Source organism: Schistocerca gregaria, chromosome X (assembly GCF_023897955.1).
Source record: "Schistocerca gregaria isolate iqSchGreg1 chromosome X, iqSchGreg1.2, whole genome shotgun sequence".
Taxonomy (NCBI): Eukaryota; Metazoa; Arthropoda; class Insecta; order Orthoptera; family Acrididae; genus Schistocerca; species Schistocerca gregaria.
Genome location: NC_064931.1, coordinates 805,382,998 through 805,406,425, shown reverse-complemented (window position 1 = coordinate 805,406,425; position 23,428 = coordinate 805,382,998). Strand labels below are relative to the sequence as shown.

The following is a 23,428-nucleotide window of genomic DNA, read 5'->3' as shown; positions in this document are numbered from 1 at the left end:
TTTCTGGCTTCTAACTAAACGTTTAGGTCGCAACTGTCTAGATCTTATTCTTTAATCTGTGCAGCTTTCACTCTTTCACAGGTGAGATGATAAACTGGTATGAAAATCTGAAGAGCCTTAACGTTCTGATAGAGAACTGGAGAATTATTCAAGAAGCTTGGCTATATTATTATGGTGTATTTTCCTCTGATGACATAACAGTTCAAATACCAGAAGAAAACAAACTATTCAAGGTACTGAACTCTTTTTGTTGTACTACGAAATTTTGTAGTGTAATTATTTCTGTCATTCCTTTATTCATTCACTTTATTGTGTTTTGCAAACTGTAACATGAAGAAGAACCTTCAGTACTTCTCAGAGCAAATCACTGCAGGTTAATAAAGATATTTCATTCGTAAACCACAGATAACACCGACTGACCTTATATTAAATGTGTTCAGGCTGTAACATCAAAACTTCATTAATTCATTTAGGATGAATAAGGAATATGTCTCTTTAATCAGAACAGCTGTTTTATCAGTAAGTACTTTTCCTTACAACAGAAAGAGTAAACTGTTCTTCTTTGAAGTATTTTGTTAAGTACAGAAATTAATTTGCCTGGTTCCGGGTCTTTCGCCGATGTTGATGGTGTCTCAATAACTTAAGGAATGACCATTTTCCCCAGGGTGTCTCAACAGTGAAAAAACAAGTGCATAGTCTTTTAAATGTTTAAAACACAGGAATGTCAGCATCAGCTTGCATCGGAATGATATTATTTTGCAATCAACTTCTATTGGTAACAGAACATTAGAATTAGATTGACATATTATCACTGTGATGTTACCATATTTTCAATGAAACAGTGTTAATTAATAACTAAAGTCTTCCACAGCTAGAAATTAAGGTTCTGAAGCGTTCGGTAAATGCCTTATTTCTGAGGCGTACTCTGTTGTGGCACATATTAGTGGTATCAGCATCTGCACTATGAGATAAGTAAGGTTCTTTAGAGGGAAAAGTAATGTTCTACCATTATTGCTTCCAACTGTTAGAATCGTTGTAGTATTGATGGTCTGTTAATACAGATAAGTCTACCATGTATCATAATGTAATGGTGTAGGATGTGTGAATCCTACAGATTAGGTGTAGCGAAACAACGATGACTATTTTGCAGTAAAAACAACATGTATTGGCACGTATCTCATTTCTCAAGCCGTATTCCATGTTAGGATTGTATTGGAATCCATTTCCATCACCTCATAAAATTATTTTCATATTGAATTACTTAATCTGCCTTCATGACCGAGGTCTCTAACACACACTTGTGTGATGGAGTGAGGGCATGTTGATGGTGGTTCGTCCGTTGGATGGGGAGTGGTGCTCGTAAGTTCCTATGGGACCAAACTGCTGAGGTCATCGGTCCTAGACTTCACACTAATTAATCTAACTTGAACTAGCTTACGCTAAGGACAGTACACACACCCATACCCGAGGGAGGACTCGAGCTTCCGACGGGGGTAGCAGCGCGAACCGTGACAGGACTCCTCAGACAGCGCGGCGACCTGGCGTGGTTTGGATGGGGATGTTAAGCTTGGCGGCTCCTTTGGTGGTATTAGCGAGGAGTAGGCTATGTGCCGACACCCAGTTTCACACTATCCCTTCTTTCATCTTCATCTCAAAACACAGACATTACACGACGTTCTGACATACACGCAACGCATATATGTAGTATTACAAGTATTGTAATGGAGCATGTTGCTAATAAATACACAAAAAACAATTTACTGAGTTACTTTTGTTTGATTTTTGTTTCGTTGTTTGCCTGTAATATAATAAGATCAAATTTTCAGGATATAGACGGCAGCTACAATACGCTGTTAGAGCTCATTAAGTGCAGTCCTTTGGTAATAAGAATGACAGATAATGAACAAATGGTGAAGCTTGTGGAAACGGTGTGTCCTACAATAGAAATTCTTTGCAAAGGAATAGATACCTATCTTGAAAGAGTGCGGCTGTATTTTCCTAGGTATAGTATGCAGCAAATTTTTCTTTCTAAATTTTTTTATTAGGATTACTGATATTTACATGTCTTTTTCTTTTTTAAACGTAAGAGAAAAATTTTATCTGTCTCTTTTGTATAGACCTCTTATATGCATATCGCCTGATGGTCTGATACCAAGTAAAAAAAGTGTTTATGTGCCAAGTATTACTGCTCAGAATGAACCTTGAAGGACAACGTCAATGCAGTAGTGTCAACCTAGTAGTGTTAGGTTCCCATGATGGCTGAATTTTTTTTATATTCATTAGAATTGTTTCAATCATATCAACATTTATCCACCACAAACTGTAAAATGTCTTGCGGAGCACAAACGCAGATGTAGAATAGTTGATGTAAGACACAATGATTACGAAATTCGTCGTAAGACCTAATTCATGTATACCGATTTATTTTCCCCATTATTTGTTTTAAACATTTCAGCTTAATGCAGAATTAGGTCCTTCAGAGAGACCATTATCAGCTCTTCCTTACATCCTTCAACAGAGTCAGTGATCACGCTGTATTCACTCTAATGGCTTTATTGACTACAAGAAATTAGTCTTTATTTATTTAATGTGGACAAAGGGTCACTCACGCTTAAACCACAATGAAGTGGTGAACAAAACAGCAATAGCGATTGTTTAAAATGTGGAAGACAATTCCTGGAGCCACTGTCTCCATATACCAAGAGAATTAGTCAGCTATTGACTATCTACACATTTTAATGCTTCACAAGCTGGCTAAGGAAGGCATAATGCAATTTCGTCCAAATAATTGGAACATTATGGTACTTTAGGCGTTAGCTGTTGCAAGTGTCATATAAAAATGGCGGGCGCTAAAGCACTGCCAAAAGGTAAACATAGAAATCTGAATAGACCAATATGCTTATTTATAACAAAACACTGCTGTGATTGCCTGTTTAAGGGCATCTTCAGATAGACATCTTCCATCTTTGATGAATATCTTGTCAGTACCTAGTCTGTCTATGGGTTCCTCTGGCCTGGGTAAGCGGTAAGAACAAAAGTATGCCATGTCTACCACGGAGTGATACTTCATGAGCAATAGTTAGACATAGGGAAACAAAAACAAGGGTTTATTACGACTACAGTAGAGAGATTTAATAACAAACGAAAATCTCGTCTCAATAAAAATAATATAACTTCTCAGACACTAACAGACATACGTCTGGAACACACAGTGAATAAACATAGTGGGCCGTGAAGACTGTGCCACTGATAATCCCTAACGACGGTATTTGGGAGTTCGGCGTAGTTGACCGACAGGTACGTCTCGAGATATCACTAGGAAATCGTTGATGCAGCTACGGTGGCTTCCAACCGGGTTGAGACAGGTGCCTTAAGAGCCGGCGCATGAACTGGCCCACAGTTTCGGTGGAGCGAACAGCTGACGTGTTGGCTTGCACGGCAGTATGTAGCTGGGTCGCGGTGGAATTCGTGCTGACCCAGTTCCACACACGTGAAACGGAGGAGGAAATAGATCCCTGGCACGAAGGAGCTCTGGTGGCGCTCGTCCTGCCGTCTGTCGTCCTCGTCGATGTACACGCAGTCCGAGGGCGCAACGCCTTGTGCGTATGCAACCGTGTAACGCTCCAATGTCTGAGGGGTTGCCGGTCGTGACGGGCGAACGTCGTGTACGTGGCACAGTGAACTAAAAATCTGCACAAATACGTAACCTGACGTTCGGTTTTGTTACTATGATTAAGGTGAAACGCAGTGGCTTGCTGTGATTGGTTGCACGACCCCTTCTTCTGGTCGCTGTTGAAATTCTTTTGCTGCTTTGTCCCTAATAGCATCCGGGACTGGGCGTGCCCGAAAAAATTTCGGTTCTGCATTTGCTCTCAGAGTAAAATGAGCTTAAAAATGATTGGCCTTGCCTAACGAGTATTGGAAAATATCCTGAAATTCATTGCACAATTCAGATATACTGTCGTCAGGACAAATGTGTTGACAGACCAAACATTGTCCTGAACTTTCAAACCAAACTAGTCAAACACGTCCATGACAAAAATATTTAGACTGTCTTTCGCACATAGCACCACAAATGGCACTGTGTTCGTTACATCCTTAAAAGTGGCAGGGAAACTACACACGCCAAGAACCGAAATATCACCTCCGTTGTAAGTGGATAGCACAGTTAGTGGTATTTAATGGTGTGACTGACCTAATGGGTCGTAGATACATCTTTCTAACAGAGTGACTGTTGCTCTTGTGTCTAGTTGCATACGCACATATTGCTGACAAATGTTCAAAGACCCGAATAACTTGTTAGCGTTTCTCGTTACTGAAGACAATTCTGTGGCTTTGTGACTGACTTCACTAATGGCCTGGAAAGAGACATAGACTTAACACTGTTCGCCTCAGAACCTCGTTCGGACACGATTACATTCATGCCATTACCTTGGTTTTTGAAAGCATGAAAAAAATTGTTCAAATGACTCTAAGCACTATGGGACTTAACAGCTTAGGTGATCAGGCCCCTAGACTTAGAACTACTTAAACCTAACTAACCTAAGGATATCACACAGGATTCGAACCTGCGACCGTAGCGGTCTCGCGGTTTCAGACTTAAGCGCCTAGAACCTCTCGGCCACAGCGGCCGGCTCGACATCTCTTCTTGAACCATTTCCTTGTCAGTGCAGTCGTCTTACTGTACGTTTAATTCTTGGAACTTAGGTGGGTACGTAGGTCTAGATTGCTGCAGCGCGGTCTGGGTGGCAGGAAGCGATGCCGTTATGTTTAACTGAAACTGCAAGAGCCTTTCCATCTGTTGTGCCTGAAAATAAGCTACTTGTGTAAATGACATTTCTGGCGTAGCCATGGCGTACACAAATTAATGTTAAGGCCTAAGCAATGAGTATTTCTGAGTAAAAACGAAAGCGGAGCACTGAACAAAAACAAATTACGCTATATACGCTGGAATTCTACCAGATTTCTGATCTGCAGCTCGTGGTCGTGCGGTAGCGTTCTCGCTTTCCGCCCCCGGGTTCCCGTGTTCGATTCCAAGCGGGGTCAAGGATTTTTTGGGCCTCGTGATGATTGCATGTTGTGTGATGTCCTTAGGTTAGTTAGGTTTTGGTAGTTCTAAGTTCTAAGTGACTGATGACCATAGCTGTTAAGTCCCATAGTTCTCAGAGCCATTTGAACCAAACCAACCAGAATTATGTAAACAAGAACACGGTGGTATAATTAAATCCCGGTGGGCAATGGCCGGATGTGAAACAGTCACAAAATTTCTCAAATTACACAGCACTTTAAAAATCTTTTTTCTCCTTGCCGCCAGACGATATGGCTCTCAGAATAAACAAGCGTCACTGTACTGTCCTAGCCGTGAAAAAAAAAAAAGTTTCAAATGGCTCTGAGCACTATGTGACTTAACATCAATGGTCATCAGTCCCCTAGAACTTAGAACTACTTAAACCTAACTAACCTAAGGACATCACACAACACCCAGCCATCACGAGGCAGAAAAATCCCTGACCCCGCCGGGAATCGAACCCGGGAACCCGGGCGTGGGAAGCGAGAACGCTACCGCACGAGCACGAGATGCGGGCCCCTGGTATGGTATCGATAGTGCAACATTTACTGTCACTGGGTGTTCCCTACCAGTTATTCTGTACCAACTGACAATTGTTCTTTATTCGGTTGGAGTTGTTCCTTAGCAATTATCAACCAGTGTTTTTCTTACACTACGTCTAAAACGTAACTTCCGTTGATTAATATTAGTTAAGTGTAGCTACATGGTCTAACAGATCGCCGGCCGGAGTGGCCGAGCGGTTCTAGGCGCTACAGTCTGGAACCACGTGACCACTGCAGTCGCAGGTTCGAATCATGCCCCGGGCATGGATATGTGTGATGTCCTCAGGTTAATTATGTTTAAGTAGTTCTAAGTTCTAGGAGACTGATGACCTCAGAAGTTAAGTCCCATAGTGCTCAGAGCCATTTGACCCATCTCTAACAAATCCAGCATAGCTGTGGAGAAACAAGTGTGGAAGCCAAAACAGTTCTTACATTTCAGATGGTGATCGAGTCTTCTGGAGATTTTGTGGGGTTTGTCGATTGTGTGTGGGGAAATTACAGACAAAACCATCGGTGAATGTAAAACAGTTCGTTCTCACTTTATTCAGCTGTCACCTGAGTGCACCCTCTTCCCTAGTGCAGTCCAGAAAAAATGGCTCTGAGCACTATGGGACTTAACATCGGAGCTCATCAGTACCCTAGAACTTAGAACTACTTTTAACCTAACTAACCTAAGGACATCACACATATCCATGCCCGGGGCAGGATTCTGACCTGCGACCGTAGCGGTCGCGCGGTTCCAGACTGAAGCGCGTAGAACCTCTCGGCCACTCTGGCCGACGTGCAGTCCAGCTTTCTCCTGTAATATTCTGGTGTCGTACCAGCAGGTAAGGAAGATAATGAACATGGAGAATACACTCTGCTAGGCGTCGCTGCCATACTGAGGTTGAGTCGTCAGTGGCGTCCATAGCATAGCATCTGGCCACACTGCAGCGCACCTAGGGGCAGCCTGTACGTGGGAGCTGGCCGGAGTGGCAGAGCGGTTCTAGGCGCTACAGTCTGTAACCGCGTGACCGCTACGGTCGCAGGTTCGAATCCTGCCTCGGACATGGTTGTGTGTGATGTCCTAAGGTTAGTTAGGTTTAAGTGGTTCTAAGTTCAGGGGGACTGATGAACTCAGAAGTTAAGTCCCATAGAGTTCAGAGCCATTTGAACCATTTTTTTGTACGTGGGAGCCTTACCTCCATTAACAGTGGCGACAGCAACATATTTATAGCGAAGACCTCAAGGCTGCGGCTCGCACAGGTCCTGTACAGTTGTTTTGCCCAGCAAGTCGAATCCCATAGGCTGGCTACGGGCGCGGTTCGATGCCATCGCTCGAGGCTAACTTTGCGGAAGTGCGACGTTTCGTTGCCACTGCGGAAAAGTCTATTGTCAGGCAGCCGTGTCCGTCCATTGTCAGGCAGTAGTGTGTCAAACTGCAGTAGCTTCCTGCCAGCCCAGATTGTTGACCTTTGGACACGGCGATACGGATGCAGGCACACAGAGAGGAGTGCTTCTGTCAGGAGGACGGTGACTGAGGCTGCTGGCGCTCCAGCTCTGACTGTGGCTTAGGCCTCTGCAGTGGATATATTTCTGTCTTATAACCATCCAATTTTTAATTGTGAATAAATGCATTCCATCACGGGCGAGTCACAAAATTATGGGCAAGTACGTTTAAGAAGGACTGTAGTGTCACAATGAACATAATAACGGGACTTTCATACTATTTTGTAAGTGTTTTTATTCTTTCACACGTACTATGTAAGCAATCTATTTGATTTTCATGTGACCTATAACCATTCTGTTCTATCCCCAGGACGTTAAACACCAATATTCCTTCCTTCTGTTCTGTCCCCAATTATTCGATCTGTTATAATTGGGTAGAAACTGTAAAATAAAATACATAAAAATTCAAAATCGTATTTTAGCATATGAAAGTCATAACATGTCGTTCTTGTTGCTGTTGTTGTGATTTTCAGTCAGAAGACTATATGGAAAGGAGGATATAAGATGAACATCGATATATGTAAAATAAGGGTAATGGTTCGTAGACGTATTAAATCAGGCAGTACTGAAAGAATTAGATTAGTAATTGAGAGGCTGGTTTGACTCAGTTCTCCACGCTAATATAGCTTGTAGAGGCCTCTCGTCCCTGTATAGTTACTGCAACATGTATTAACTTGAACCTGTCTACTGCACACAAGCGTTGGTCTCTCCCTGCGGTTTGCGTCCTTCGCAGTTCTCACCTGCAGCCAATTAACGATTCCATGGTGCCTTACGATGTGTCCTATCCACCCATCCCTTCGTTTAGGCAAATTGTGCCACATTCGTTTTTTTCTCTCCAATTAGATTCGATAGTTTTCCATTAGTATTCGATTTATCCATCAGCTCTTTACTATTGTTTTTTAACACTTGAAAAGCTTTTACTATCCTCTTGGCTATAGGACTTACTTTCCACGTTTCACCTCCGTGTAAGGTTACAATCAAGACAAATACTTTCAGGAAAGACTATTACTGGTCATAAACTCTTTTGCCATGAATGTTAGTCATCTCAAAAATTTTATTTTCAAGTTTTATATAAGACATTGCTTCCAAAAACTGTTATGTCAGCTGTTCTGATGGCTACATACTTTGTAATTCCAATGTGTTCTTGATGATACTGACTGCCGAAAGACGGCGGTGGCGCAAAGACAGACACAGTTTCCATTCTACAGCATGACTTCTTGAAGGAATAGCTTGTGCATTCCTGACATATCATTTACTAAGGATCATCGTAATCTTCACTTTCAGATCCATAGCTCATATTATGTTGTACTTCCTTCTGACATACAATTCAGTAATGCCGGTTCACTCTACCTGAGCGCCACATCCTACAAAAGCGAAACGTTACCTGCTTATGGCGGTTGGACAAATCCACGACCTGACTAATATATGATCACTGCCTGTCATAGGGGTGGGTCGCACATCGTCACATTCATGTGCTGCGGTTGTATTAGCTGAAACAAAGTACGGCACAAAAGTCCAAATTCTAAGAGTGAAAAATTTGCGAATTAAACAAAAAAAAATTGATTAATGATATATAACTTGACAATCGCTTAGGATTAACAATAGTAGGAAACACTAGTGATTTAACTCTTGGTTAACTGATTATTTATTCATCAACAGAAAACGCAATAAATAGAATTTTGTCGTTCCAAAGAGTATACCGATAAAGCATCAAATAAACTGACGATAATAATGTACTCGCAGTTAAGTTTGCGTGCATGCAGTTCGAGTGCAGGCAGATTATCTCACTCAACCAAGCCTTGTAAATGCGTTTTTAGGCTAACGGAAGGAGTTATCACAAGTAGGGAAAACAGTTCTAATACCCGTGCTGTCCACAGTCTGACACTCACAGAAATTAGATTTCTATTTGGTAGCCACATTCAAAGTTCGAACCCTTAGTAATTGTACTAAGCCCTTACAAAAGTACCTAGCGGCTAATTTGCCGGCCATTTTCTGCCAGTTGTCTGCCGCAGGTCAGCTTCGGCACACATAAACCACAAGTTACGACGTTACGGTAATGGATAAGAGTGATGTTAGCGCATCTGGATGCTGACTTTTATCCCCTTGGGAACACGCAAACTGCAAATAATTCTCCAAATTAGTAAACTGATTCGCCATCCTGGAGAGATGTGACTTACATCTAATAAAAACATCTTCGTCAGCCTTTTCCTGACCTCACAAGAGAATCAAAGCCTGCCAGGTCAATTGTAAATAACGTAATTAGGTATCAAACGCACAAGTGCCTGTTAACTACAAGAATTCAAACTGGAATGACTGACTCAAGAAACGTTCTTTCATGCCCTTTTCAACGGTGTTTTCAGAAAATGCAATAGTTGCATGAGTTCAGAAAAACTTACATCGTTATTATTGGCAAAATAAGCAACTTATTAAATAAATCAAGCCAAGTGCAATAAATATGACATACTGTAAAATTTGACTGTATTATGAGCGAAATGTTGTATTCATAACATGGGTATATGTGGAGGAATCAAAGGCATCATGTAATATGCCGTAGACAAGTACGTTCCGAGTAAGGTTTAAGAGATGCGAAAGATCCACCATGGTTTAATAGCCGTGTTAGAAGAGCGCTATGTAAGAAAAAAAGCGCTTTATCTCAGCTCTCTAGCTGACAAACAAAAGCTGAACGAAGCGAAAATGAGCGTAAGGAGAGCAACGATAGAAGTGTTCAATGATTTTGAAAGTAAGACGTTGTCAACCCACCTGAGTAAAAATCCTAAGAGATTTTGGTGGTATGTAAAACCAGTAAGTGGGTCAAAATCATCTATTCATTCTCTTACCGACCACACCGGCACCGAAACGGAAGGTAACAGAGAGAAGGCCGCAATACTCAATTCGGTCTTCCGAAGTTGTTTCACCGCGGAGATCGTAACAGTGTCCCTCCTTTCAATCGTCGTGCGAACGTTGAAATGGCAGAAACTGAGATAACCGATCGCGGAATTGAAAAGCAGCTACACTCGCTTAGTAGTGGAAAGGCTTCAGGAGCAGATGAGATACTTGTAAGATTCTGTAAATATTATGCGGAAGAACTTGCTCCCCTTCTATAATCTATCGTAGATCTCTTGAGCAACGAAAGCTATCTAATGACTGGAAAAAAGGGCAGGTCATTCCCGTTTTTAAGAAAGGCCGTAAGACAGATCCACACAATTATAGACCTATGTCGTTGACGTCAATCTGCTGTAGAATTATGAAAGATATTTTATGCTCAAGAATTATGACGTTCTTGGAAAATGAACATCTCCTCTATAAAAATCAACATGGATTCCGCAAACAGAGATCCTGCGAAACTCAGCTAGCTCTGTTCCTCCGTGAGAACCACAGCGCAGTGGACAAGGGTGCTCAGGTTGATGCCTTGTTCCTTGATTTCATTAAGGCATTTGACACCGTCCCGCATTGCCACTTAATGAAAAAAATATAAGCTCACGGAGTGTTAGAGCGGACCTGCGATTGGATTTAAGACTTTCTTGGAGATAGAACTCAACACGCCGGTCTTAACGAAACTAAATCGACAGACGTAAAGGTAACAACCAGAGTACCACAGGGAAGTGTGATAGAACCGCTGCTGTTCACAATATATATAAATGATCTAGTAGAAAGCGTCGGATGCTCTTTAAGGCTATTGCTAGATAATGCAGTTGTTCATACCAAAGTAGCAACGGCAGAAGATGGTAAGAATTTGCAGAACGACCTGCAGACTCTGTCAGTTGACCCTGAAAATAAATAAATGTAACATATTGCGCATCCATAGGAAAAGAAATCCACTACTGTACAGTTACACTACTTATGATAAATAGCTGGAGACAGCGTCTGCCGTAAAATATCTAGTCGTAACTATCGACAGCGACCTTGAGTGGAATGACCAAATGAAACAGATAGTGGGAAAAGTAGACACCAGACTCAGATTCATCTGAAGAATCTTAAGGAAATGTAACTCATCCACGAAACAAATGGCTTATAAGAAGCTTCTTCGCCCGATCAAGTAGGACTGACAGGGGAGATAGAGAAGATCCAACGGAGCGTAACGGAGATGCTAAACAAACTCCATTGGCAGACGTTACAAGAGAGGCGTTGTGATCACGGAGAGATTTACTATTGAAATTTTGGGATAGCACTTTTCAGGAGGAGTCAGACAACATATTACTTCCCCCCACATACATCTCGCGTATTGACCACAAGGAGAAAATTCGAGAAATTGGAGCCAATACAGAGGCTCCCCGACAATCATTCTTCCTACCCACTATTCGTGAGTTTAGCAGGGTTGGAGAGATCAGGTAGTGGTTCAGATAGCTCTGAGCACTATGGGACTTAACTTCTGAGGTCATCAGTCCCCTATAACTTAGAACTACTTAAACCTAACTAACCTAAGGATATCACACACACCCGTGCCCGAGGCAGAATTCGAACCTGCGACCGTAGAGGTGGCGCGGTTCCAGACTGTAGCGCCTAGAAACGCTCGGCCACCCCGGCCAGTGATCAGATAGTGGTACCGAAAGTACCCTCCGCCACACACCATTATTGGGCTTGCGGAGTATGATATACACTCCTGGAAATTGAAATAAGAACACCGTGAATTCATTGTCCCAGGAAGGGGAAACTTTATTGATACATTCCTGGGGTCAGATACATCACATGATCACACTGACAGAACCACAGGCACATAGACACAGGCAACAGAGCATGCACAATGTCGGCACTAGTACAGTGTATATCCACCTTTCGCAGCAATGCAGGCTGCTATTCTCCCATGGAGACGATCGTAGAGATGCTGGATGTAGTCCTGTGGAACGGCTTGCCATGCCATTTCCACTTGGCGCCTCAGTTGGACCAGCGTTCGTGCTGGACGTGCAGACCGCGTGAGACGACGCTTCATCCAGTCCCAAACATGCTCAATGGGGGACAGATCCGGAGATCTTGCTGGCCAGGGTAGTTGACTTACACCTTATAGAGCACGTTGGGTGGCACGGGATACATGCGAACGTGCATTGTCCTGTTGGAACAGCAAGTTCCCTTGCCGGTCTAGGAATGGTAGAACGATGGGTTCGATGACGGTTTCGATGTACCGTGCACTATTCAGTGTCCCCTCGACGATCACCAGAGGTGTACGGCCAGTGTAGGAGATCGCTCCACACACCATGATGCCGGGTGTTGGCCCTGTGTGCCTCGGTCGTATACAGTCCTGATTGTGGCGCTCACCTGCACGGCGCCAAACACGCATACGACCATCATTGGCACCAAGGCAGAAGCGACTCTCATCGCTGAAGACGACACGTCTCCATTTGTCCCTCCATTCACGCCAGTCGCGACACTACTGGAGGCGGGCTGCACGATGTTGGGGCGTGAGCGGAAGACGGCCTAACGGTGTGCGGGACCGTATCCCAGCTTCATGGAGACGGTTGCGAATGGTCCTCGCCGATACCCCAGGAGCCACAGTGTCCCTAATTTGCTGGGAAGTGGCGGTGCGGTCCCCTACGGCACTGCGTAGGATCCTACGGTCTTGGCGTGCATCCGTGCGTCGCTGCAGTCCGGTCCCGGGTCGACGGGCACGTGCACCTTCCGCCGACCACTGGCGACAACATCGATGTACTGTGGAGACCTCACGCCCCACGTGTTGAGCAATTCGGCGGTAGTTCCACCCGGCCTCCCGCATGCCCACTATACGCCCTCGCTTAATATCCGTCAACTGCACATACGGTTCACGTCCACGCTGTCGCGGCATGCTACCAGTGTTAAAGACTGCGATGGAGCTCCGTATGCCACGGCAAACTGGCTGACACTGACGGCGGCGGTGCACAAATGCTGCGCAGCTAGCGCCATTCGACGGCCAACACCGCGGTTCCTGGTGTGTCCGCTGTGCCGTGCGTGTGATCATTGCTTGTACAGCCCTCTCGCAGTGTCCGGAGCAAGTATGGTGGGTCTGACACACCGGTGTCAATGTGTTCTTTTTTCCATTTCCAGGAGTGTAGATGAATCATCATTCGGGCACATGTCTATTATTGGGTGTAACTAAAACAGTGTAACGAAAACATGCTGTAAATTGTGAATTAGAAATGCGAGACCATGAGTGACTACAGATGATTTCTTCAGATATCGTCAGATACTTTGACTGGAATCCATTTAATAGTTATTAATTTTGAAAGAGTTATTCAATAATACTCTTATAATTTTGCCAACATAGCTTCTGTGGTATAATTATCATTCAAGTGGCAATGCAGATGCATCACTGTCGTGTTCACTCTGATGAATATGTATTCCGGGTAGAAAGTTCCTATGATTCATTATCCAATTTATGAATTGTCGGTTGTAACCATTTATCCTGCAGGTTGCAAAGACCGCTATAGTAGCTGCGGTATTACCACTTCCTTTTCTCCCATTCTGGAAAATCTCAGCTGATGTCCAAAGCAAAACTACCTGTATACTGGTCGGCCAATGACAGCTTCGCCGTCTGATAGATCCTATCTCGTGTTGACAAAACACTCCCTCAGACAGCTCGACCACACCTAGCGTAGTGCCTGCCTCAGCTGGGGTGACTCACGTAGCGCTAGTAGGCTCACTCCAGCGTGATTCGTTGTGGCGATCCGACGAGTGTTTCATTTTGTCATCCGTAATTGAACCAATCGGGTAAAGCACAATATGCGATTATCGGGTAAATATAAAGGGTGATCCACGAAGAAAGGCAAATATTTTGATATGTTATTCTACAAGTAAAACTAAAGAAAAAAGTTCATATAAACATAGGTCCGAAAATATTTAGTTAGGGAGTTACGGCTAATAAAAGATTTTGCCTGAAATTTAGCAATTTCGCTAATATGAAGCAATCGCAGAACTGTACGAGGTTAAAGTACAGCACGATTTCCATTTATTTTGTTCTTATTGATCTGGTGAACCTAGTAAAACATGTCCCAGTGTATTAACTACTTGGCCAAATTTGTTTTTTAAATTCCAGACAACTGCCTAAAGTTTTCAATAGAAGTTGTAGCGAATTTAATTTTGAAAAAATGATGGTAATAACGTTAACTGAAACTGTATGAATGTGTCAGATAATCTGCTTTTATTAATACCATAGCACACGTGAATTCATGTTAAACCGGAAAAAAATAAAGCTTAGTGTTAAGGAAGTTGTACAGTGTACATACAATTTTACAATACATTCACAATAAATGTTCAAAAATGTCTCCACCGAGCTCAAAGTGTTTAACTGCACGTGTATGAACAGATTTTGTTGCCCCTTTCAGTTTCACAGGGTTGTTCTTAATTTCGTCTATTGCATTCATAATGCGAGCAAATAATGTCTCACGTGTACTGACTTTGCCCTCATAAAATATGTCTTGCATCCATCCCCACACACAAAAATCTATTGGTGTTAAATCAGGCGATCTTGGTGGTCACAGACGTGTAGCACCACGACCAATCTCTTTCTGGAGAAAATGTTCATTTAAATGTGTAGTAACGACGTTGGTGCACAACTGAATATGAACAGGCTGGAAATGTTGAAAATACATTTTCAATCTGTAGCAAGTGTAACATCTTCGAGCAAGCGGGGCATTTCTTCTTGAAGGAATTGTAAGTACGTCTCGCCACCTAGATGTCTTTGTAAGCGAATGAGGGAGGGTGGGGTTATAGTTCCGTCTGAATTTGCTAATTGTACCCACTCACCTCGTAAATCCAATCGTCATTCGCTTCTTCCTTTGCAGTCTAGGAACAGCAGCTTGAATATTACTATAATAAACTATAACTAACAAGGGGAAGAAAGGAGTGCCAATTACCAAAATTCAAGTTTTAGCCTAGTATAATCCATTGATATATTCCTTAACACTTGCGCTACAGAGGGCTGCGCTGTTACACTCTTCACAAAATAACTGATACATACAGTAACACTACACCACAATACGTCATCCAACACTGCAATCCAGATGCGGCGTTCGTGGCAATATAGATAATCCAATTTTCATTTACCGGCGCGGATGAGATGCTCGCGGGCATCTAATTATGTTCTCGCGATTGTTCTCGTGGTGTATGACTTCGCGAACCGCGGATTACGTCTCGTGAGGTACACGAATGATTACACAGCATCAAACACCTTTATAGTCACAAAATTTACTTGTTCTCTTAGCCTGGTTCCTTAACATCTTCACACTACGCACACGGTGAAACACCTCCACGTGACTCATTCCCTTGTTCTGGCGCGAAAAAACAAAGAAGCGACCATAGCGATGTTATCATAATCGATACAGTGTTACTCGATACATGCCTACATGATGGGAAAATGTATGGTCCAATAAAGTGTGTGTTGATTATACCACACCACACATTCATGCTAAATCGCTGATGGAAATTGCGTTGCACTGTTGCATGTCGGTCTGCTTCAGACCATACGTGCTCCTTATGTAAATTGTTTATACGATCTCGAGTAAACTGTGCCTCATCAGTAAATAAAATGTGTTTGTGCAATTGCCTATTAGTATTAAACTAGTTGCACAACTCCAAGTGAAGGGCAGGATCTGCCATATGTAAATGATGCACTTTTTGTTTATGGTAAGAATACAAATTATTGTACTTCAGTGTACGCCATACCTTGGATTGTGAAATGCCTAATCGTTGAGAGATACGTCATGACGTCATGTACTGGTAACCGGGCTACGTTGAACAGCAACCATAATATCCTCATCATCGTCTTCACGTATCGAACCCTCGTACTGATTATGAACGCTGCGAGGAGAACCTGTCTCCCGTAACATTCGAAATACTCCACTAATGGTTCGTGCATTCGGAATCCTCCGAGTTTCATAACGTACGCGATATTCGTTAACTGCAGTCGTAGCATTACCATCACATTTGTCATAAATAAACACCATATCGGCACATTTCCTGGTAAGAAATTTGAAAGGCATCACTATTTCATAAATAATCTACAAACTACAAAAGTTATTATATGGTTTCACTTAAATACACTGTTGTTATTATGTTCTTTCACTGAACAATACAGAAAACTAATTCGTTTCAAGGTCAGGAAACGACTGAAACTACTCACTAACGGTTGCCAACAATGACATAAACGTTTCTACATTCTTAATGAAAAGTGAAGAAATTTACTTGTATAATAATCTTTGTTCCTCTGGATGTCCTGGAAAACTTCTGCAGATACACGCCTGGGACATGTTTTATTAGATTCACCAGACCAATAAAACAAAATAAATGGAAATCGTGCTTTACTTTAACTTCGTACAGTTTAGCGATGGCTTCATAATAGCCAAGTTGCTGAATTTCGGGCAAAATCTTTTATCAGCCGTAACTCCGTAACTAAATATTTGCGGACTTATGTTTGTATGAACTTCATTCTTTAGTTTTACTTGTAGAATATCATATTAAAATATTTGCATATCTCCGTGAATCACCCTGTAGTTGTTAAGGGTACCCAAGTTAATTGTTTGCAAAATAATCTAATAACTGTCACAAATATATTTTGGCTAGTGTGAGGGATGGTGTGATTTTAGGTGACAGGAATGACATGAACATCTCAGACGAGGGAGCTGAGGTTGCTACGTGGTCCAGCATGGTAGCAGAGTCCTCCAGCGATCAGGAAGTTGGTGGCATGCTCTGATCCACAGGGAAAATAGCACGTCCACAGAGTTTTATCGGTCTCAGATGAATAAACTGGTCGATAAACTAAACGACAACTATCAATACGGTTGTGCAAGTTTTATCAGTGAAGAAAGGGAAATGACGTGCATTGCTTTCTTTTAATTGGTACTGTTTATGTTAGCCACGTTTGCTCGCTAACCTAATCTAGTGAGAGCTACTGCTATCACCGAGTGGTGATGTATGAACGCTGTAGTGAGTTAACGAGCATTGCGTTGTAATTTAAATATATGAGCGAAAGAGTCAGCCTACAGGAATTGTGAAACGAACCGTGGCGACCAGGACCGCGTGCCACAAAGGGCACATATTCTCCACGAGATGGGGAAATTCATAGGCGTCTATTGTCTATTGAAGCCTAAGCGCTGTAGTGTGCGAGTGAGACAGACGAGAACTTGTGTCATAGGGAAACCCAGTAGAAGCCCTTTGTGGCCAAGGAGACGTAGCAGTGTTAAATATGGCGGACCTAAGATCGGCCATAAAGGGCAACATTTATGGAAACTATTTAATTCTGTAGTAACGCAGGGAATCAACCCACAGTAATTTTAATTTGCTATCCTCCATAAATGGTAATAAAACTTGAATATTTATCGTATCTCAATTAGTTTAAGATTTACTGTTAAAGTAAAATTAACAAGTTTTGTAACAAAGACCTGAATGCTAAAATCTGAACGCTTTGGTCGATCTTAACAATCTACATTTCATATAGAAGCGTATCATTAAAATGACAAATATTGTAAATATCAATTCTGTAACTTTATTTGTTTAAAAGATATAGTAAATTTAAATTTCCAGTATTTACAGTTAGGCATCAGATCATCGTTTCCTCCACACAAAACACATTGAACAATGACAGCATGACAACTTATTGAGCCATTAGGTAATAGAATATTTGTTGTAAAGTTTAGTGCATAATATTTACTTTTATTCTTTATTTATTTATAAGAAAGCACATTGGTGCACGGCTACTGGCCGTGACATTCAAAATTAAGAAGGAAATTGTATTGGTATTATGGATATTATTGTTACTTTATTTAGAACGTGAATGTGGTCAAGCCTTGATTATTTAAATATGTGAAAATGTAAAATAATGTGGAATAAGCTGTAGCCAATCAGATGGACGGCTTCAGGAAAGGGAACTGCCGTAGTCAGTTGTGCGAGGATATTCGGCGCGGGAAACGCGGACGAAAAAATGGTTCAAATGGTTCTGAGCACTATGGGACTCAACTTCTGAGGTCATTAGTCCCCTAGAACTAAGAACTACTTAAACCTAACTAACCTAAGGACATCACACACATCCATGCCCGAGGCAGAATTCGAACCTGCGACCGTAGCGGTCTCGCGGTTCCAGACTGCAGCGCGTAGAACCACACGGCCACTACGACCGGCGAAACGCGGACGGGACGGGCAGAGTGTCAGACAGCACGGTGGGAGACACCAAAGGGTACAATTCGGATTGAGACGCGAAAGCGGAAGGTCGGTCTTTAAGTAGCTAGGAAGAGAAACTACTTAGAAAATTTCGCGTTGTGTGGTATCGCGGGACTTAGTCTCTGAGCGGTGAGCTAGCCTGGTGTGAAATCTTTAACTTTTCGCATGGTTAACGAGGTGTATTTCGCGGTGAGATTGTGAATGATCGAACAGTGTCAAATGGATATGCTCTCGAGTGTAACAGTAGCTCTAAGGACGACTACTTTCGCTATTAGTTTGCTTTCTGAATAAACATTATCCTAACCAAATCGCAACTGTGTGGCCTACATCATTTATGGGTCGCTAATTTCGTTCCCGATATTAATATTACTGTTATTATATGTTATATTACCTTTGTATTTCGCAAACTTGCCATTAGCGAGACGATTTAACCAGAGGACCATGTTATTGGATGTGTTTCAAGCGAGGAGATTAACGATGAAGAACATCCTGTAGACAATGCGTCGAGACAACTGAATGCAGCAGAGAAGAACCATTCAATGACAGAGAAGGAAGTTGCAAAATATGCATAAAATTGAAGACAAGGACATGTTGAGTCTCATTTATGGTGTCACGTATTTTATATGTTTGCCTCATGGGAAAAATTATCGAATAGTGACCGACCACGCTGTTCTGAAGTGGTTATTTTGAGTGAAGGATCTGTTTAGCAGACTAACAAGATGGACCCTGAGACTTAGCGAGTTCGATTACAAAGTAATCTAATGGTAATTAAAATTGCTACACCAAGAAGAAATGCAGATGATAAACGGGTATTCATTGGACAAATCTATTATACTAGAAGTGAATGTGATTACATTTTCACGCAATTTGGGTGCATAGAACGTGAGAAATCAGTACTTAGAAATATCACCTCTGGTCATAATAACGGCCTTGATACGCCTGGGCATTGAGTCAAACAGAGCTTGGATGGTGTGTACAGCTTCAACACGATACCACAGTTCATCAAGAGTAGTGACTGGCGTATTATGACGAGCCAGTTGCTCGGCCACCATTGACCAGTCGTTTTCAATTGGTGAGAGATCTGGAGAATGTACTGGCCACGGCAGCAGTCGAACATTTTATGTATCCAGAAAGGACCGTACAGGAGCTGCAACATGCGATCGTGCATTATCCTGCTGAAATGTAGCGTTTTTGCAGGGATCGAATGAAAGGTAGAGCCACGGGTCGTAACACATCTGAAATGTAACGTCCACTGGTCAAAGTGCCGTCAATGTGAACAAGAGGTGAGCGAGACGTGTAACCAATGACACCCCGTACCATCACGCAGGGTGATACGCCAGTATGGCGATGAGGAATAAACGCTTCCAATGTGCGTTCACCGCGATGTCGCCAAACACGGATGCGACCATCATGATGCTGTACAGAGAACCTGGATTCATCCGAAACGTTTTGCCTTTCGTGCACCCAGGTTCCTCGTTGAGTACACCATCGCAGGCGCTCCTGTCTGTGATGCAGCGTCAAGGGTAACCGTAGCCATGGTCTCCGAGCTGATAGTCCAGGCTGCTGCAAACATTGTCGAACTGTTCGTGCAGGTGGTTGTTGTCTTGCAAACGTCCCTATCTGTTGACTCAGGGATCGAGACGTGGCTGCGCGATCCGTTACAGCCAGGCGGATAAGATGCCTGTCATCTGGACTGCTAGTGATACGAGGCCGTTGGGATCCAGCACGGCGTTCCGTATTACCCTCCTAAACCCACCGATCCCTATTCTGCTAACAGTCATTGGATCTCGACCAACGCGAGCAGCAATGTCGTGTTATGATAAAGCGCAGTTGCGATAGGCTACAATCCGACCTTTATCAAAGTCGGAAACGTGATGGTACGCATTTCTGCTCCTTACACGAGGTATCACAACAACGTTTCACCAGGCAACGCCGGTCAACTGCTGTTTGTGTATGAGAAATCGGTTGGAAACTTTCCTCATGTCAGCAAGTTGTAGGTGTCGCCACCGGCACCAACCTTGTGTGAATGCTCTGAAAAGCTAATCATTTGCATGTCACAGCATCTTCTTCCTAGGTCATGGTCTTGTAGAGTGGCAGCCTGTCCACAGCGCTGACAGTGATTCTAAAACAGTAGACGACACAAGCACTGTTTAGCATGTTTGAGAGACTTTAGAATGATACCCTGCACGACATACCTTAGATATGCATCCCAGTCAATATGATGTATGTTCACATGGTAACTTAACATTTTCTCAATTAATCTATGTAACTGCTCTGTTCTAACATTGGACTATAATGAAGAGCACTAATTCTTAACTCCTTAACATCCGTAAAGTATTAAGCAGGAGATCCCGGGATCGATTCCCGGTCGGGGCACACAATTTCAACTGTCCCCATTTATGTATATCGACACCTGTCGACAGCTAAGGGTTTCGATTTAATTATCATTTCATTCTAGAGAAGCTACACGGTAATTAATTGTATCTGTTCTTTCGGGAACAGGCACTATCTTCATATTGGTAAGGGCTACCCGGCCATTGACCTTCTTCCGTGCGAATGCACACGCTTTGCCCGAACTCTTACGGGACTCGGCAGCTTAGTCTGCCGCAAGTAATGAGTGAATGGGCCAATATCTATTAGGAGCACTACGAATGTAGGTTGTGGATAGTTGGAATTGCGGGTCTCACTGGAAGCGTGCAAGGGATAAGTCCCTGCAGTCACGCTATCCTCTGTTCCCTCGGTGGCTCAGATGGTTAGAGCGTCTGACATGTAAGAAGGAGATTCCGGGTTCGAGTACCGGTCGTTGCACACATTTTCATCTCTCCCGATTGATGTATATCAACACTTGGGTTGTCTCCATATGAGGACGTGTACGGTCGAAAATACCATCAACATTCGATTTGATAAAGGCAAAGACAGGTAAAGCGCAAGAGTCAGTATATGAGTTTGCAAAAACAGCACAAGAAGTATGGAAACAAGTACAGAGGGTGAACACAAAGGCGCTAGTGAAGCAGGAGCAATCACTGACGCCTATGGCAGATTTATCATAATATAAAGTTGGATAATATCTAGTCCTTATACGTTGAAAGGGAATACAAAGAAGTTCTTCACAAGATATCAAGGACCCTATTAGGTTGTGAAGATTACTTCATCAGTAAATATGACGCTTTAGTTGCCAAAAAGAACGACAATAATACATGTTGGGCGTCTACAGCCTTTTCAAGGTAGCCCGGAGTTTATTCCAGGAGTGTCACAGCTGGAGCCAGAGAAGAACATGAGGAGAAGTAATCATAGGAATAGACAAGAAAATGACCTGTACACGAAGTTTCATATTCATCAGGGTCAAGCAGGTGATTGGTTTGTGCTTTTTTTTACATGTTTGCATATGTGTAGGACTTTAGGGAATACGATATGTCAGTGTAGAGACTTCTTCTATAATTTTGTTGTTTTTTGTGGCCTTGCTAATGATAGCAGCCTTCTGAGAAGGGAGGAAGGGTGATATTTGTCTCTGTCGTCAGGTTTTGATACGTCTAGGGAAAGAATAGAACTCACAGCAATACTGCATTTTGTCACCTGAAAGTACTTGTCGTCGTTTCAGAAAGCACAGAGTTAGGCTTAATTATGAGAACTAGTGGACAAAACATACTATTCTCCTAATGCATAGGATCAGCAGAAGTGAAAACTGACCGAGATGAATGGATGTTCTAATTTGATTGCTGGCGACAGGAAGGCACGTACAGTTGAAGGGTTACGCCATTCACACACATACAATGAAGTGGGCAGTTCTTGGAAAATTCACGCAGGTGAGGATCGGCTGGGTATGGTCAATTTCGGAAGATGGTAACAGGCATGTAGTACTGACGGCGGAAGAGCTGCAATATTGTCGAAGGGGGAAGGTCACAGTATGTTCGACACTGTAATACAAAACAGCCAGAGCACATGTGTAGTGCTGTTGTTCTTAGCAAGACAGAAGGGACTAGACTGAGGAATATCACGGAGCGCAGCCTGCTTTTTCAGTAAGAAAGTTTTTGTTGGATTTACTCCAGTTCTGATGACGTGGTAATAGTGCCGAGTCGTTACAAGCGGAGCAAAATTACGGAGGATAGATGGTTTGAACTAGAAGGGAGTGTATCATTAATCAGTGGGACTACATGCGATGCAGCAGGGCCAACCTTCCATCGGCCAGTCATGATTACGGGAATCACGCAAGTGAAAATCTCACAATCACAGTTTATTGGCCAGATGTACCTTTGAAGTTATTGACAGTATCGAATAAAAATGGCTCTGAGCACTATGGGACTCAACTGCTGTTGTCATTAGTTCCCTAGAACTTAGAACTGCTTAAACCTAACTAACCTAAGGACATCACACACATCCATGCCCGAGGCAGGATTCGAACCTGCGACCGTAGCAGCCGCACAGTTCCGGACTGCGCGCCTAGAACCGCGAGACCACCGCGGCAGGCTAGTATCGAATATAACACTCCTGAATCAAACTATGGAATCAGGCTTAACACATTACTTGATCGCTTCACTGCCGCTCAGGAAGGGGGCAATTCAGGCGAGCAGTTGATGCAGCACGTAGAGGAGCTCAGAGAAGAACAACGACGCGCATCAGTGATTGAGTGCTGTAATATGAAGTGCTGCAGTGGCTAACTACGTCGTGCACAGCTTTTATTCTTCTGAGGCGAAGAGACGACCGTCAGCATAAATCACCAATAGTACAGAATCCAATAGGCTGGATCCCTAGACCATAGGAGAGAGTGAAAATGTGTCCTTGTAGTCTGAAAGCGAAAAAGAGGTAAATTTAGGGTTAAGAGGAAAGGAAGTAACGGTGCAACCGTGAAGGTTAAGTGGCCGGAAGTGCAAAAAAGTTGTAATATAAAGCCCCATTAATAAAATGCCCCATAAACAAAAAGCCCCATAAGTCAAGCAGCAATAAGCAGTTTAATAAGTAAGATTGCATCAGTATCTTAGCCATGTGAGAAAGTCGATATTTGCTTTGATTATAAGTCTCTCTGTATTTTGTATGAACATGTAATATATCAGACTGGATTTAAGGTCGCCCTGAGGTACCAAGTCTTGTGAGGGTGATGTAGTATACCAAGTATATATGGGCATATTATAGTGAGCCGGAGTGATGTAGCGCAGAACTGTCGCCAGCACAGGAGGAAGTGATGTCATTGTAATAATTCAAAAAGGCCAATGAAATG

General features: G+C 42.8%; 1 protein-coding gene across 1 annotated transcript in view; it reads left to right on the top strand.

The window, feature by feature from the left end:
* Nucleotides 1–23,428, top strand: part of LOC126298331 (dynein axonemal heavy chain 7-like) — a 1,150,327-nt gene that overhangs the window by 157,117 nt on the left and 969,782 nt on the right. The window contains exons 10-11 of the mRNA XM_049989626.1: nt 82–233; nt 1,827–2,002. Of these exons, the coding sequence (XP_049845583.1) occupies nt 82–233; nt 1,827–2,002 (328 nt within the window). The remainder of the gene's footprint in view (nt 1–81; nt 234–1,826; nt 2,003–23,428) is intronic.